We start from the raw sequence: 18,458 nt of genomic DNA, 5'->3' as shown, positions 1-18,458 counted from the left end.
GGCACTTCCTTTTAATTTAGATCCTCTAAAGTAAGCGTCAACAATCTTTAATGATCAATATCGGACTAGAATAATTTTGCAACACATAAGGCTTAAGTTATCGATCTTTGTTCTCCACAGGTATCGGATGAAGATGACATTTTGCCTAACAAGCTCCAGGCTGCTCTGGTCCAGATCTTGGAGCAAAGAAATGACATTATGTATCACGAACAACATTTCACAGAAGGTAGGCAAGAGATACCTGATAAGTGAGATTGGTCTTACACTGTTTGCTACAGAATAGAAAAATATTTTAGACATTTCCTGATATGCATTAGTTAACACATAACCAATTTCAGTAATTAAGCCCTCTTCTAGATGTAGCTGACCCTTGTAAAGACAAAACCCCTCTGAAGGCTATATATAATGTAAATAATAATATATACATACATGTCTGGCAATATTCATTCATTACATATGTTAGTGGAACTATTAAAGAAGCTCTCCGAAAAAAAAAAAGTTTCAGAGTTAGATAAACTTGAAATTAATGCACTTCGTTATCAAAGCCCCACGATGTCCTTATGTCAGTGCCAGTCCTGACATAATAGGACCTTGTTCTCCTTTCTGTGTCAATTTACATATATGAAGAGTTGGGTTGATTTTATTTGTTCAGTAGATCTGTATTCCCCCTTTTCCATCACAGCTGATGCAGAGAAACAGAAGGGGGCTGACTTAGTTACTGAATAAGCCTGACAGCCAGCCCCCTTCATATACATTAATGACACATGAAGGAGTCTTCTTGTACAGAAGCAAATTGAGCTGTCCCAACCTGAGACATCAATCATACTTTAAACTAATATACTTCTACTCTCATTCATAGCACTTTTACCCATTGGGGTCATAATATAAATTGCCTATCCGTATGTTTTTTGGAGGTGGGGAAAATTAGAGTACCTGGAAGAAAACCCATGCAAACATGAGAAGAACGTAAAAACTCTTTGCAGACGTTGTCCTTGGTGCAATTTTCAACCAAGGACCCTAGCGTAGTAACCACTGAGCCACCTTGCTGTCCTTTAAAGAAGTTTCAATTTTAATAATCTTTTATCAGTCTGGACATTAATCAATCATGCAGTTATATCTGCAAAACATGCATTTGATCAAATCTATTTGTCGACTCCGGTTTTCATATTTAACCCACAATTCCCTTATTTTCAGAAGAAGTTAACCTGAATTCGTTGGTATCGGAAGCCTTTGTCTGGTTCTTTGTGGAAATAGTTGGGCATTACTCTCTGCACATTTATGTGAATGAAAAGGGGGAGCGAGTATTCCAAAGAGAACTGTTCCGCAAGTCCCACACTTCTAGGAGCGTACGCCAGTTCCTTGACCTCTTCATGGAGACTCAGATGTTTGCAGGTTTTACACAGGACAGAGAACTGAGGAAAAGTGTGGTAAAAGGTAAGAAAAGGCCAAATAGTTTGTAACTATGTTTTGTGCCAAAATTAACTTTTGTGGGTAATGTCACATAACACAAGGGCCATATTCTATAACAGCTGGTGGAACAAATAACTATTACTCCCAAATCCCCATACACATGCACACTTGGCTCGCAAGAGGGTGCACATGTTCTGTAGAGGGTGGGGAGTAAGCTTCTCAGGAAAGGTTGGACCTTGTAGAAACTCTGTCCAAGCTTTCTCTCTTACATCTGCAATTAGGGGGATGCCCAAGCCTTGTCACCCTGACGTATGTCTTTACGGGACATGAAATTGGTTGGTTCAGCTGAAATTTATCTAACATGTATGGCCAGCTTAGCTTCCCTCTATCAATGTCTCTTTTTAACCTTGGAGAGTGAGTGTCATAAGTAAAGAAAAGATTAGACTACAAGAAGAAGCTTGAATATCAAGCGAAAACAAAGTCTCGTTAGATGCTTGTTCTTTTCTCCTACCATCACAGACTGGTTGTATGAAAACCTCTTATTCTTTTTGTTGGTTTTATACATGGGGATATAGTGAAAAATGTACTTGTGTAAGGGTGTATTCACATTGAGCAAATTCTGCTGTAGTATAATGAAAAACTCTTCCAAGTTCTCAAGTGGGCCTCCTACTAATTCAAAGGGGAAGACATGCATATAGTGCACGCGGTGCTGCTTTTGTTTTTTTTTCTTTTATTTTGCTTGCTTGATAAAAAACAAAAATTTCAGTTCTTGAGACATTTGTGTCAGATATAAAGGTCCAAATTTGACTACCCAATAAACAGATGCAGAAAAATATCCCATGCACAAAAAACTAATTAAAAACGGCAAAAAAAAAAAAAAGCTCAGTGTGAATGTAGTCCATATAATAATATTTTATCTATTAAGGTTCTCTTTTTCACATTTAGGACTTTTTGAGGTGCGAGCATGTGAATATCTGAAGACCCTACCTGAAACAGAGCCCAGCGGTGTTAACAAGTTTTTGAAAGGCTTAAGTATGTTTGATTTATTTTTTTCTTGCCATATTTTCTTAGTAATAGTAAAAGGGACAAGTCCTCTTCAGACACTGTTGCCACTTTACTGTATACAGACTTAGGCTGCCGTCACACTAGCAGTATTTGGTCAGTATTTTACCTCAGTATTTGTAAGCCAAAACCAGGAGTGGGTGATAAATGCAGAAGTGGTGCATATGTTTCTATTATACTTTTCCTCTAATTGTTCCACTCCTGGTTTTGGCTTACAGATACTGAGGTAAAATACTGACCAAATACTGCTAGCGTAACGGCAGCCTCAGGGTTACCATGTTCTTACGGTAATTCATTATTTGTAGGTTAAAGAGGTTCTCCACTACTAGCACAACCCCTTCTAAAGCTAAATGTTTGGCCCTGATAAAATAATAAAGCCTGTACTCCCCTCCTGTGCCGGTGCCTTTCCCGCGGTGTTGGCACTTGCTCTCCCTGGGCTGTGATGCAGTGTTGTGACACGTGACGCCGGCGCCCAATCAGAGCTGGTGTCTCTGTCTCCGCCTTCGTAGAACTGAACATGAAGAGGAACTCAGTGCTGCAGCTGATCCCAGACTTCCTCTTCATGTTCAGTTTCTCTGAGACAGAGACGCCAGCGCTGATAGCGCGCCGGGCATCACGTGTCATTCCACGGCCTCGGGACCACAAGTGCCAATACCACTGGAACGGAGCTGGCATTGGCGGGGAGTACAGGCCTTATTATTTTATAGGGGCTTAACATATAGTTTGAGAATGGGTTGTCCTAGTATTGGACAACCCCTTTAATGTCTATCAATTGTCCAAAAACTTAAGAGACCAAATGGGTCGTCTTTAGCAGTTTGGGTATGCAAACATTCCTTGCATAGCAATATAGCTGGATTTCACGACACTGGCTCAGTTCATTACCTCAGAAGCATCTTCTTTAGTGAGGTAGAACACATCTTAAAGGGATTCTGTCAGCAGGTTTTTGCTATGTCATGTGAGAGCAGCATGATGTAGAGCCTGATTCCAGTGATGTGTCACTTACTTGCGGATTCAATAAAATCAGCATTTTAATAGCAGGAGATTATCACTGCAGGACTAGGTCACTTGTGCCTCCTAGTCAACTGCTCTGTGTAACCCCGCCCCCACCACTGATTAGCAGCCAACACAGTGATGTGTGGGTCAGTTGTGTGTGGGGGATACAGGGCTCAGCAGTTAGAGAACTGCTAGATCTACAGCAGATAAAACGGTAATTGCATCAAATTAACTGCAAGCAGACCAGCAAATGACACATTTCTGGAATCAGGGTCTCAGCCCCTACATCACTTTGTTCTCAGATTACACCGTAAAAACCTGGCGATAGATTCCCTTTAAAGTTTATATGAAGAGATAAGTACTCCATAAATACACTAGATTTGGGTAATAAATGATATCTTGGTGATAATTGTTTCTACGGAGTCCATGAAGTTCAGTCCCTGTCCAGACCACTGTAAATGCCTTTGGTTGAATTCCTTGTGGATTGTATAGCTTCACATATGAAAACTATTTTTTTCTATCAGTCTTTGGCAGTGTAGTACAAAATATGTTGTGACTTAAAAAACTGTCCGGAAGCAGATTAAAGCTGTTGATGGATCCAATTTATACTAATGTAACACCTGCGGTTAATTTCATTATTAGACAATAATACACATTGCAGGTTAAAGTGTTAATGAGCTATGAACATTTCAAGGCCATTTACAATAGAATAATCAGATACAGCAGTTCTTCCATCAGTGTGAACACGTTAGACTGTCCAAATCGTGGAATAGTGACTGCAAAGCTGAATAGAATGTCTTTTTTTTTCTTTTCATGATTTAATTTCTCATCTACGTTGCTGAGATATTGCCTTGCAATGGTTATCGTGAATTATAAGTCCAAGGGGGGCATTACCGGAGAATTGTCTCTGAGAGGGTTTACTTTTTCCCATTGCACCCCCCTTTACTAATCTTAAACAGGAGGCATAGTGAAGGGAGAAAATAGAACATGCCCTCAGAAGGTCAGAAGAACATACTTTCTCCAGTGAGATGTAATGATGGGCAGCCCTGATCTCTGCAACTACTGTATAGAAAATAGCACAGCTGTCATTACAAACACCTCCAGCTTTTATGTCCCTGTAGTTAGTGTGGGGCAAGAAGGAGATGAGCTGAGCCTGATTATGAACAGCTCTGCAGCTCTCAACTCCGTGCTGACTACTCTAACCCTCCCCAATACTGACTGCTGTGAGATGAAAGCTGGAGGTGGGTGTAGTCACACTCGGCTCCGCTGTACTATGCACCGTAGATGCAGAGATCAGGGCAGCTTATGATTGGCTAACCTTATACAGGGGAAAAGTTCACGTCTCTAGAGATAAATCTCTGCTAATGTCCCTTTTAGGCTTTTCATAAATTAGAGCCTTAACTTTACAAGCTAATATCTCTGCAAAAGATATTGGCATTGAACCGGTATAAAAACAATAAAGTAAATATAAATACTGTCTTCAATCTAACCAATGTCTTATGTATAATATGTAATATTTCTTTTGTAAAGGTAATAAAATGAAGTTATTTCACAAGAAATAAAGGATCTGAAAACATTGCCGGTCCTCCTTATGGATTTGTCACTGTTGGACGCTACCATATAAATGCTGCCGGCTTCCATCAGGTTTCTGAAGCAAAGGATTGAAGAGAACTTCACATTATGCTTTGGAATAGACTGAAATGAAAAAGAAGACAGTCTTGTGACCAACATTATATATCCCTGAATTATTTAACCTCTTGAAAAGGTTGGATTGCTTGAAGATATATTACAAGCAAGAGAAGGAATGAAAATGTAGGATTTGCTGGATCACCTCTCCTGGCTGCTTAAAACATGATTTACATGAACTTTTAACTCTTGGAGGAGTGGGATGACCAAGCGTTCCACACTGAAAGAGATTTTTTTTTTAAATTTGGACAAAACTCTTTTAGGATCCAACTGTATAGTAGTGTAAATATTGTCAGGAGATAAAATGGAAAAATACTATTGAGAGACGATTTCCACATTTATATCACATAGTAATTTATGTGTTATCCGGACAAGCAAGCCAGACGGACTACCATGGGGTTTTAGAGATTCACTTGAATTTTTATGAATTCATCATAAACACAGAAGGCAGAAAAAAGAAAGAAAAAAATATTAAAAAAGCACTTCTATAACTTATATGTAAATAGCAGAAGAGAACGTATCTCCCAACAAACTACATAAATCATTCTGCACTTATGTATATATCGATACTGTATTACATTGGACTTCCAAAATGGCAATATACTATGTGGCAGATATGTAAACTGGTTGCCACTTCTCACTGTGAAATGTCCCATAATGGACACTGCTGTGTAAATAATATTACTGTAAAATGTGTGGGACACTGCTGCATGCATTTACAATGCAAAGGTCATATCTGCATTTTAGGTTTACTTTTTTGTAATATATATGATTAAAACATAACAATGCACTTTACTTGGCATATTATGAATTGTGATATGATTCTAAGGGTGGTTTTTCCATGACTGAAACATTGATAGCCTATGATTAGAACATCCCATTCATGGTTCATTGTGGGTGTCTGCACCAGGACTCGCCCCATTCACGATTCTTTGGTGGGGCCAAACATTTGCTACAACCTGGATGACGACTTTAAATTGGGAGTTCTAGTGTTAGAAAACAGCGATGGTGGGGGTACTTCGTGTGCACCATGTTGTCCCGGTGTCATTTTGACCGGATGGCCCTACCAAAGACATTTTTTGTTGTAAAACTTCAAAGGTCTGGCCTTTAAGTGCTAATTGGGAAATACTGCTCACTGTCGAGATTATAAGGGTTCAGACAATCAATTTTTGATTAAAAAAAACACACTTCCGTGACTTTCCTTTTTGTATTTGTTCATTGATCTTTACAAATTCTATACAGTTCATACAAGTCCACTGATGAGTATTTGTGGCTATAAATGCAATTTTTTATTTTTAAAGTTCCAGACACTATTCCTACAGCTGCTGAATGTGACCAACAACTACAGATGGTCCACTTGGAGAAAACCAGCTTGTTGAAGTGTCCTTATCCCTTTCCCCCACATTCTGCATAGAACACAACCTATTCTTTTTTAGGATATTCCGTTTTTCACCAGATACAAACGCCTGCCCTTTTTTCCCAGCTCTTGTGTGATACCATGAAACATGATTAAGGCTTGGTCGGGCAAAAAAAAATATTTTTCCAATCTAGTGTCATATTTTTAATAGATACAGCTGTGCCTTATTCCTCCACATCTTTCCTCTGTTCCGGCCTTAATTGTTTTTTTATGGCCGTTTGATAAATCTGAGCGCACCCCTTCTCTATGTTGAATTTGGCAGCCGCGCCTCTGAAATTCTATGATGTAAATTATTATTGTAACTTGCAAGGAGTCACCAATGAGACCTTTAGAAAATGCGGGGATCTACGTATTGTAATCTTTGCAGAAGCCAATTTGCCTGTTCTATCGTTATAAATGATATGTAACCCGTGCTATATCCCCGCAGAGTATTACTGTACATGATATATTCCACATCCTATATCCTAATCCGTTTATGTACTGAGGACTTGCTACCAATCCACTATACTAATTCCGTATCTGTATGATGTGTGGGAACATAGTGCTAGAACAAGATGTCCGTCTGCTTGTGAATGGCACACGCCGATGCAGTAATAGTAGGTTTCACATATGTTGTAAAATGCGGCTCATATTGAGCTTTTATGTACATATCCTAATATTGTTACTACATGCTTTTCTAGGTAAATGTGGATACTTTATTAAGACCTGTATGAATTCACTGTTATGGGTTTATACTAGTACAGAAATATCAATAAAGTGTTACATGAAACGTCTGGAGTCTGTCTTCTGTCAATACAGCCATGTTACTTGTACAGGGGTTGTAAAATCAGAATGTGAACGTCGACTGCGACCATGTTACTAAGAGCAATGTGATGATAACTTTGCTAGCACTTTGACCAGAAGCAAAAGTTGATTTTTCGGAGCAGTGTGGCCTACGGCAAGGAGAAGTCTCACATGGCCAATTCAATTTTCACTCGGTGCCTTCAATAGGTGAAGGGGCTGTTTACTTAGTTAAAACCTTTCCTTTCGGTATATACATGGGTCATATACACAGCAGACTTTCCAGATGAAATTCTACATTTTAAAGGGAATCTGTCACCAGGTTTTTGACCCTGATTCCAGCAATGTATCACTTACTGGACTGCGTGATATCATTTTGATAAATTCACTGCTTTATCTGTTGCAGATTTAGCAGTTCTCTGAAGGCTGAGCTCTGTATAACCCCGCCCACACCACGGATTGGCTGTTTTCTGCCCATTTACAGTGTACAAAGAAAGCTGCCAATCCGTGCTGGAAGTGGGGTTATACAGAGCTCATGAATATGGGGCACTACCTGGCAGTCGGTTTACTAGTTCTCTAGTGATCTGATAAAACAGGGATTTTATCAAAACTACAGCAAGTAGCTCACTAAGTGACACATCACTGGAATCAGAGTCTGTCTCTAGATTGTGCTGGTCTCAGAATAAATAGCAACAAACCAGGTGACAGGTTCGTTACAGTAGCAGCATTGTGGGTGGCATTTACAAAATGTCATCAATGAGCTGCAGAGAAAATCTACATTGTAAATGTATAGGAGCTGCAAGTGTGACGTCCTCAATTTATGCTGTAAATGTGCATCAAAGTCACAGAATTCTCACTATAACTTCCACAGTGGGCAGTTAGTAAAAACCTGTGTGCATGTACCCGCATGGGACGTGGGACAACAGATGCTTTCAGGCAGGGAAATGTAGCTCACAGAATCAGCTGTGATTTGCTGTAATGTCTGTATCCTCCCTGCCCAGGAGATGTGGTATGTGCCGATAATGTCCTTGCATGTTCACAGCCAATTGTGGAACTTATTTGTATTCCGATATCTATTCATTAAAATGTACTTTTTGTTTGAGGGACAACTCCTTTAAAAGGTAATTGGTCACCAGGATTTTGCCACTTGATCAAAAAGCATAATGTAGAGACAGAGACCCTGATTCCAGCAATGTGTCACTTACTGGGCTGCTTGCTGTAGTTTTGATAAAATCAATGTTTTATCAAAAGTAGTTCCTCATTAGAGGATAAGTAAACCTGCTGCCATTTTGTCCTCCATTTTCATGAGCTCTGCATAAACCTCCACCCATCACTGACCTGGCATTTTTCTGTGTACACTGCGGATAGGCAGAAAGCTGTCACAGTGGTGGGGGCAGGGTTATACAGAGCTCAGCATTCAGAGAAAACGTAGATCTGCAGCAAATAAAATGGTGACATTTATCAGAGCTGCAACAAGCAGCTCAGTAAGTGAGACTGTTGGAATAATAATAATCTTTATTTTTTATATAGCGCTAACATATTCTGCAGCACTTTACAGTTTGCACACATTATCATCGCTGTTCCCTATGGGGCTCACAGCCTAAATTCCCTATCAGTATGTCTTAGGAATCAGAGTCTCTGGCCCTACATTATGCTGCTCTCAGATGGGGCAGCAAATGCTTGGTGACATATTCCCTTTACCTTATCCTGATTTACCATACTATGTTTTCTACATTTGCAAACCATTTCATCTGACCAATTCAGCTGGATTCACCATTGTGGTTTTGATAGCAGCAGGCAGTACTGGTAAATGAAGCTTTATATCATTTCTAATCAACCCAATATGTGATAAAGCCGCTAAAAACCTACATGTGATATGTTTGAGATTGCAGCATTCTTTAACCTGTTAGAGGCTGTATGTAATAATTGGCAGCACATTATTCTTTGCTTTGAACCATTATTTAATAAAATGGGCAGGCTGGGTGGGGTTGTCCGGGCAAAAAGAAAAGTTCCTCAGGGGCTTGAACCTGTGAAAAAGAATTAACTAAGTGACACCTACTGACACAGAAAGAAGAGAAGTCATTATTCCACCAACAGAAAGGCTTTGGCCTGTAATTGGCTGCAGCGGTTAGGTGAACAGCACATTATTAGATAAACATTTGATGTGCTGCTCTAGACGTCTGTGCGCTGCAGCCTGCAGCCAATCAGTCTTACTGCTGGTGGAACAGTGACGTCTCCACTTCCTGCGTCAGTGCAGACTGTAGAGCGGACAGCGTTGGATACAGTTGGGTGCTGGTAGGTGAATATCACTTTATTTTTTTACAGCTGCAAGCCCCTGAGGAACCTTTCCCTTCTTGGAGAACTCCTTTAGGCCAGTCTCACACTTCCAGATAATTCCGGTACCGGAAAAATCGATACAGGAGTTATCCGTGTCTGTGAGCTCACGTGGCACATCAGTGTGGCACACGTGCGGCAGCCATGTGCCGCCCGTGTGCCGACTGAGTACCACACGGACCGTACAGTAAGCACTGTCCCCCCTGCATGTGGTGCTGAAGCCGGCATTCTTTCCTTCTCTCCAGCAGCGTTCGCTGGAGAGAAGGAATGAAAAATCAAGCATCGCGGGAGCTGGGTGAGTATTTAATGCCAGCGGGCGGGCGCAGAGGGGGTGGGAGGCGGGAGCTGACCGGGAACTTTATTTTAAAAACGAAAAAAAATTGAAAAAACATGATTTTTCATTCCTTCTCTCCAGCGAACGCTGCTGGAGAGAAGGAATGAATGCCGGCTTCAGCACCACACGCTGGGGACAGCGCTTAACTCTAGCGCTGTCTCCTGCACTGTCCGTGTGGTCCTCAGTCGGCACATGGGCGGTACACGGACAGTATCCGTGTGCGGTACGTGTTTACACGGACCCATTGACTTTAATGGGTCCGTGTGATCCGTGTGCACCCACGAACACTGACATGTCTCCGTGTTTTTCAAACGGACACACGGTTCGTGAAAACGCGCTGACATGTGCAGAGACACATTTATTTTAATGTGTCTACGTGAGTCAGTGTCTCCGGTACGTGAGAAAACTGTCACCACACGTACCGGTGCCACTGACGTGTGAAACCGGCCTTAAATGGTTTGTTACTGCTTCTACCCTTTTCTTTCATTGTATACATCACTCATTAAATGCTGTGTGGTGAATAGTGACGACAATCGCATCAATAGATGTAACAAACATGACCGAACAGATGGATCTTGCCGGAAACCTTTTTTGTTTTGTGCAGCTGATGAAAGCATGTAGCACACGCACAAATCCAGGGAATTCTGCTGCCGGCCTGACCTCTATTCACAGCACACACCTATAAGACTGTTCAAAGCTCAATCCCCTACTTTAGGGAAGCTTGGTGTGTGGGTGGAAATTATTCCAGAATTTAGAGTCAGAGCTTTGGCCCGGCCAAAATGTACCTGCTTCACCTACCCCCTCACCAAATGGGTTTGGAATTTAGATTTCTTACACATCAAAGGAGATTGGGCAATATGTGTTAATGTTACCACCTTGCTTGGCTGGAAGTTTGAGGTATCTGAAGGCCGGCGGGCAGCACTTTACCTCACAGCGATTCACTGTCTTCCATTTCTTGATATCCTTATTCAGATATAATTAAATACACAGTCTCTGACATCTGTGAATATTATTGTCTAGAGATACAAAGTGATTCCAGCAGGATCTTAATAAAAGCAATAGTTTATTAAAGTGTAATAAAATTAAACATAAAGCTAAAAATAATTAAAGAAAACAGGGTGGGACTAAACCTCCAAGGGGGAAGGTGCACATAAAGGCTGGGTCGATACTTGGGTGACTAAAGGTACTATCCGATGTAAAACAGAGCACCAACGCCACCTAGTGACTGGCCACTTTTACTTACATACTCCTCACTCCATGACCTCACACACTGAATACACCAATGGCGAATCTGATTCCATCCTTGTATCCCGTATAACTCCATTCATTGGACAATTAACTATATAGAACAGAGGCCTGACGGAGTCTAGAGTAAATCTGCTGCCTCATTTCACTGAATGGATCCCTTGGGGGTTTCATCCGAATCACATCACTCCGAGCTTTAGATGGAAACCGCAAAATAAGTGCTCAACGTAGAGCGCCGGATAACTGTGATCCTAAACATTATGTAAAATGTTCCCAATAAAAGCTCCAACTCAATCCACAATAAAGCCCCCACTTAGGTCTGTCATCTGTTAATGGAAATGTAGGGGGTTCTGGAAAAGCGCTAGGCTCCTCACCCGCCAAAAGAAATTCAGAAAATTCTGCACTCCGAAATACAAATGCCCCCACCTTCTGAACCTCAGTGTGCCTAAACCACATTTAAAGCCCACATTGGCCATTTTTGTAGCGATCAGAGCCTGCCTAATTTACGTGTGCTTATCTCCAGAAGCATGAGCTGGGCACTACCACGTACTGGACACCACAATAACAGATTTGCCGTTTTCACTCGGCAACATCCACTGCTGCCTGTTTCTGGAAAACACCCACGGAGTTAAAATCGTCACTACACCTGTAGATAAATTTCCACAGGGATATAATTTCCAAAATGGGGTCACTTGAGGGGGGATTCTGCTCTTCTAGCACTTAGGGACTCTGTGTATAGAGACTGCAAATAGCGCTCTGTCCCTCCCGAGTCTCTCCGTATGGCTAGGTAGTACTGTACAGCCACATATGGGGTATTTCCACGTTCAGCAGAAATTCTGCTACACATTTTTGTGCCATTTTTACTCATTTACCATTGTGAAAATGTAAAATCTGAAGCTAAAACACCATCTTTGTGGTAAAAATGTAATCATTTTTTCTTCACTGCCCAAAGGTGTAAGGTTCTGACACACCCGTGGAGTCAATTTGATCACTGCACCCCTAGATGTGTTCACTGAGAGGTGTAGGTTGTAAAATGGGGTCACTTATGCGGGGTTCTGATGTTCTGGCACCTAAGAGGCTCTCCCAGTGGGTCATGGCACCCGAAAGCCATAACAGTAAAATCTGCACTATAATATGGCGCTCCTTCCCTTCTGAGCTTTGCACAGTGCCTCAAAAGTAGTTCTCGATTACACGTAGGATATTGGCACAATCAGGAGAAATTGCACAATAAACATAAATGTCCATTTTTTCCTATTAGAACTTATAAAAATTTGGGGCTAAAACAACATTTTAGCTGTAAAAATGTAATAATTCTTTCTTCACCGCCCAATGGTATACATCTTTGTGAGGCACTTGTGGTGTCAACATGCTCATTGCTCCCCTAGATAAATTCATTGAAAGGTGAAGTTTGTAAAGTTATGTCAATTATGGGGGGTTCTGCTGTTCTGGTACCTCAGGGGCTCTGCCAATGTGACATGGAACTCTCAAATCATTCTACCAAATCTGAACTCCAATATGGCGCTTCTTCCCTTCTGAGTTTGCACTGTGCCTCAAAAGTAGTTTTTCCCCACATATGGGGTATCGGGGTATTCAGGACAAATTGCACAACAAGCTATATGGTCCATTTCCTCATGCTACCTTTGTGAAAATAAAAAATTGGGGGCTAAAAGAACATTTCTGTAGGAAAAATGTGAGTTTTTATTTTTACGTTATAAACTTCTGTGACGCACCTGGGGGTTCAAGGTGCTCACCACACATATAGATACATTCCATGAGGAGTCTCGTTTCCAAAATGGGGTTAGGGGAGTGTTGGGGTTAGGTTAGGGTTATCGTTGGGATTAGGGTTAGGGGTGTGTTGGGGTTAGGGTTGGAGTTAGAATTGGGGGGTTTCCACTGTTTAAGTGGACATGACATGACATTAAGTGACATGGCGACCTCTCTCGAATCCAGCCCTATTTGGGTTCAAAAAGTCAAACGGTGATCCTGTCCTTCCGAGCCCTGCTGTGCGCTCAAACAGTTGTTTGGGATAGTATGAAGTATTGGCTTACTCTAGATAAATTGCACCACAAATTTTGGGGTCCATTTTCTCCTGTTGCCCTTGTGAAAATAAAAAAATTGGAGCTAAAATATAATTTATGTGAACAAAGTAAAGTGGTCACTTTTTCCTGCCACGTTACATTAATTCCTGTGAAGCACCTGAAGGGTTAATAAACTTCTTGAATGTGGTTTTGAGGGTGCAGTTTGTAAGATGTCACTTTTGGGTATTTTCAGCCATACTGCCCCCACCCCCCCCAATCACTTCAAATGTGAGGTGGTCCCTAAAAAAAATAGTTTAACAAATATTGTTTAAAAAATGAGAAATTGCTGGTCAACTTTTAACCCTTCTAACGAAAAAAATTAAGTCTGAAAAGTAGACATGTGGGAAATGTTATTTATTAACTATATTGTGTAACATAACTCTGGTTTCAGGGCATAAGAATTAAAAGTTTGAAAATTGCTAAATGTTTGCCAAATTTCTGATATTTTCACAAATAAACGCAGGTCATATAGAAGAAATTGTACCACTAATATGAAGTGCAATATGTCACGAAAACAGTCTCAGAATCAGTGGGGTAACTAGGAAAACACGGCACTTCTGCAATTCTGGTGGTGCACAAGTGGGCTAACCAAATCCATCAACCGTGATGTAGAAATACTTGGCACTATTAATCAGTGGGATCCAGAGTTATTACCACATAAAGTAACTCTGGTCAGATTTTTTAAAAATGGAGGCCCGGTCATTAACCTACAAAGCGGTTCTGTCCTTAAAGGGGTTAATGTCAATTCATTGTTATTATGCCTCACCGAGAAAACATCATACAGTAAATATGAAATCATACAGTCCCAATTCAGATGTGTAAAAGTGAGCTGTTTTTTTTCAGAAGTGATAATTCTGGCTACATGTAGTTACACCATTGACTGTTCCTGAGCCAGTCTGCTGGTATAATGCTGTATTTACAAGCCGTGAGCTCCCCCTAGTGGAAACTAAAAGGTATCAGCTACTACCATGTCACTGTAAAAATTACAGGTATCCCTGCTGATTTTGGTATGCGAAGAGCATCTTCAGAAAGAGGACTTAAATTCTAATGCCATCTAATGGGGGTAGCAATCCTAAAAGTCGATATTAACCCTTTAGCGAGCCTTACTACATGACTTACAATAAAAACCAAATCAGAAACTCATTTTCAGACAAGTTTTGGAGCGTTTGTCACTGATCGGTGCAAAGCACGAGGCTTGATTTGATTAGATATGAGGTTTGGCTTCTAATTCCAAGCCATGTATTAAGGCTCGTTATGGGGTCAATATTGAATTTTGGGCTTGCTACTCCAATGGTTGGGACTAGTGTTTCAATACTCTTCCTCGCTATCTCCATATTTAAAGGGAATCTGTCAGCAGAGTTTTGCTATGTGATCGGAGAGCACCAAGATGTAGTGGAATAGAGCCTGATTACAGGGATGTGTCACTTACTGGACTTTGTTTTGCTGTTTCAAAACAGTGTTTTATCATTAGGAGATAATCACTACAGGACAACTGGCCTTGTGTCTCCTAGTCCACCCAGGCCCCCAGCACTGATTAGCAGCTCTGTAGTGTACACGAAATCTGTGGTGTGAAGAGGGATATACATAATACATTGCTCTACAACTGGGCTCTGCTAGATCTGCAGCTGAGAAAACCGTGACTCTTATTACTGCTGCACCCGGAAAACTAAGTGATACATCTCTGGAATCAGGGTCTCTGTACCTATCTCATGCTTTTGTTAGATTACATAGCAAAACCTGCTGACAGATTCCCTTTACATTCCGAGGTGAGCATCGCATGACCAGTAAGTCTTACGGTGTCTTTGTGCTCTCCACAAGAAGAAAATTAGCCTTCAGACCCCGGCTTTTTTGGAGATCAGTTAGCCAATGGGTGTTGGATATGGAAAGTTTTGAGCTGCTGAATGGGTGACAAGGGTTTCTCCTGCCTCTGTAACCAGACTATAGCATTTTGCCCCTAGAGCCAGATTATAGGAGCTGCCCCGTGACTGACATCACTACGCTGCATGCGGAGAAAGCAGCTTCCAGCAACACAGTCTCAAGGCTCCTACAGGTCACTAAAGCCAGGTCTGTACGGGCTTGTAGCAATCTGCCCCTATAGATTCATCACCAATTACACAGTTTTCTCTGCTCCGCCTTCAGTATAATCTGTGTAACATACACAAAAATGCATACTCTAAGGCTGCCGTCACACTAGCAATATTTGGTCAGTATTTTACCTCAGTATTTGTAGGCCAAAACCAGGAGTGGGTGATAAATGCCGAAGTGGTGCAGATGTTTCTATTATACTTTTCCTCTATTTGTTCCACTCCTGGTTTTGGCTTACTAGTACTGAGGTAAAATACTGACCAAATACTGCTAGTGTGACGGCAGCCTAATACAGAAATCGCTATCAATCATCTGCAGAACAGCAGCAGACTGAATACAGAGGCCTTCTAGCTTTTACAGTGTTCCTCACCCTGGTCCACCGCTGCACAGAACAATGCCTGCGACACGTGGACCTCACCTGACAGACCTGCTGCAGATGACAGGAATACACTATCACTGAGGGCTCATTCTCACATGTGAGAAACTCGGATGAGTCTCGCACGTCAATACCCGGCGCTGCACCCGGCACTCGGAGCGTGCGGCCACGTAGCAATACATGCAGCCGCGTAGCAATACATGCAGCCGCGTAGCAATACATGCAGCCGCGTAGCAATACATGCAGCCGCGTAGCAATACATGCAGCCGCGTAGCAATACATGCAGCCGCCTAGCAATACATGCAGCCGCCTAGCAATACATGCAGCCGCCTAGCAATACATGCAGCCGCCTAGCAATACATGCAGCCGCCTAGCAATACATGCAGCCGCCTAGCAATACATGCAGCCGCCTAGCAATACATGCAGCCGCCTAGCAATACATGCAGCCGCCTAGCAATACATGCAGCCGCACGCTCCGCCCCTGAGTGCCGGGTATTGATGTGCGAGACTCATCCGAGTTTCTCACATGTCAGTATGAGCCCTAATCATCCTATTCCCACTCAGAATTGTGCTGCATTCACAATTGTACAGGAATTCAGCGCATCTTTTCAGGGGCGTGCGCCTCGGCCAGAAATGTTACTGCAGTCAAGGGACTGGAGTAACATTTCCTGCATAATATCTGCTGCCACTTTCAATGAATTTGTCAGGCGGGTGTTTTCACGCCATGTCCCCTCCACAGCTTCACCCACTTTTGCAGAGCTGACTAAAAGTGGTGAGAAAACCACAAAACCTCAAGATGTGACAAAATGTTGCGACTTTTGATGTAAAAACTTTGATTAGTCGGAGCCAAAGTGTTTCACATCTCACTTGGGACCCTTTTATTAACAATGTCACCATCTTTCTAAGAAAAAGGACTCCCAAAACTCCAACTATAAGGGCTCGATCGCCACAGTATTTTTGGTCCAAGTGACATCTTTGAGAAAACCCGACCGGCACGGAGACTAATGTTATTCAATGCAGAAGCCATACGGAGCCGCAGTACAGCGTCCGATTATTCCAGATAGGGCTCATTTCCACTTGAGAGAAAAAAAACGGTCCGATTTATGGACCGAAAAAATGGAGGTAAATCATGCGATTGTCATGCGATTTTTTTATCGCAACATCCGTAAGCAATCCGTGTGCAATGCGATTTTAACATGAGCTTTTACATACAGCAGTTCTCTGACATTTACACATCGTTTTACAACGAAATACTCTTCAAAACACACACATATATATATATATATATATATATATATATATATATGTCAGTGAGACACATATATATACATATATTTATATTTAATACAGCGCTAGATAGCATAAAAGCCGCTAATTCAATTGCCGGCTTTTCCTATCTCCTTCCCAAACCCGATAGGATATGAGACATGGTTTACATCCAGTAAACCATCTCATATCCCTTCTCTTTTTACATATTCCACACTACTAATGTTAGAAGTGTCTGTTTGCAAAATGTGGTGGCTCTGTTAAAATAAAGGGTTAAATCACGGAAAAAATTGGCGTGGGCTCCCGCGCAATTTTCTCCGCCAGAGTGGTAAAGCCGGTGACTGAGGGCAGATATTAATAGCCTAAAGAGGGACCATGGTTATTGGCCCCCCTGACTAAAAACATCTGCCCCCAGCCACCCCAGAAAAGGCACATCTGTAAGATGCGCCTATTCTGGCACTTAGCTGTTATGATCCGGTGACCTTGGAGCCGCATGAGAGACTTTCTCAGGAGTAGGTGGTACCTGTACTGACCGCAAACCCTAAACTAACACCGCAACTAGAAGTAGCCGTGGGGTGTACCTAACACGTCCTAGACACCTCGACACAGCCGGAGGACTAAATACCCCTATAGATGGAAATGGGAATTCTATCTTGCCTCAGAGCAGAACCCCAAAGGATAGGCAGCCCCCCACAAATATTGACTGTGAGTATAAGAGGAAAGACACACGCAGGCAGAAAAACAGGATTTAGCAAAAGAGGCACTTCTAGCTAAATAGAAAAGGATAGGACAGAATTCTAAGCGATCAGTATTAAAATCCTAAAAATATCCACAGCAGATAATACAAATATTCTACATCTAACTAAAGACATAGAAAGTATATCTGCATCTCCTGAGAATCCAGCATGACTGAAAAATCCAAAGTCTAAGCTGGACAAAAACACAATGAATTGCACTGAATTGCAAAGCACACTGCATGTGTGCACAGAGACAAAAAAACAGACACTTATCTTAGCTGAATTGGCAGCAGGGCATGAGGAACCAGAGAGAGATGCAATCCCTCCAAGAACAATGGGCAACTGGCAAGGACTCATGGATCCTGCACACCTAAATACCTAATAGAGCTGCAATCAGCAGAAACACCTGCCCGGGATTACAACCCCAAGACAACTGCACTACCACCAACAACCACCGGAGGGAGCCCAAGAGCAGAATTCACAACACTTAGCCTCTCTCTTCCCACTCCCCTGTAGCTGTGGGACATGGGGTAATAAGGGGTTAATGTCACCTTGCTATTGTAAGATGACATTAAGCCTGGTTAACAATGGAGAAGCGTCAATAAGACCCCAGCATTATTAATCCAATACTAATAAAGGGTTAAAAAAACAGACA

The 18,458-nt window shown here is 41.8% G+C and overlaps 1 protein-coding gene across 2 annotated transcripts in view; it reads left to right on the top strand.

Annotated features, from left to right (window-relative positions):
* Window positions 1-7,337, top strand: part of DENND2C (DENN domain containing 2C) — a 35,847-nt gene extending 28,510 nt beyond the window's left edge. The window contains exons 15-18 of one of the 2 annotated variants that reach the window (XM_077294969.1): window positions 121-226; window positions 1,195-1,434; window positions 2,356-2,442; window positions 4,996-7,337. In XM_077294969.1, coding sequence (XP_077151084.1) covers window positions 121-226; window positions 1,195-1,434; window positions 2,356-2,442; window positions 4,996-5,027 — 465 coding nt within the window. In that variant the 3' untranslated portion in view covers window positions 5,028-7,337. The remainder of the gene's footprint in view (window positions 1-120; window positions 227-1,194; window positions 1,435-2,355; window positions 2,443-4,995) is intronic. The other variant, XM_077294970.1, reaches the window with a different exon arrangement.
* The last annotated feature ends 11,121 nt before the right edge of the window (window positions 7,338-18,458 follow it).

This window comes from Ranitomeya variabilis, chromosome 3 (assembly GCF_051348905.1).
Source record: "Ranitomeya variabilis isolate aRanVar5 chromosome 3, aRanVar5.hap1, whole genome shotgun sequence".
Taxonomy (NCBI): domain Eukaryota; kingdom Metazoa; phylum Chordata; class Amphibia; order Anura; family Dendrobatidae; genus Ranitomeya; species Ranitomeya variabilis.
This window is presented reverse-complemented; position numbering and strand designations above follow the sequence as displayed.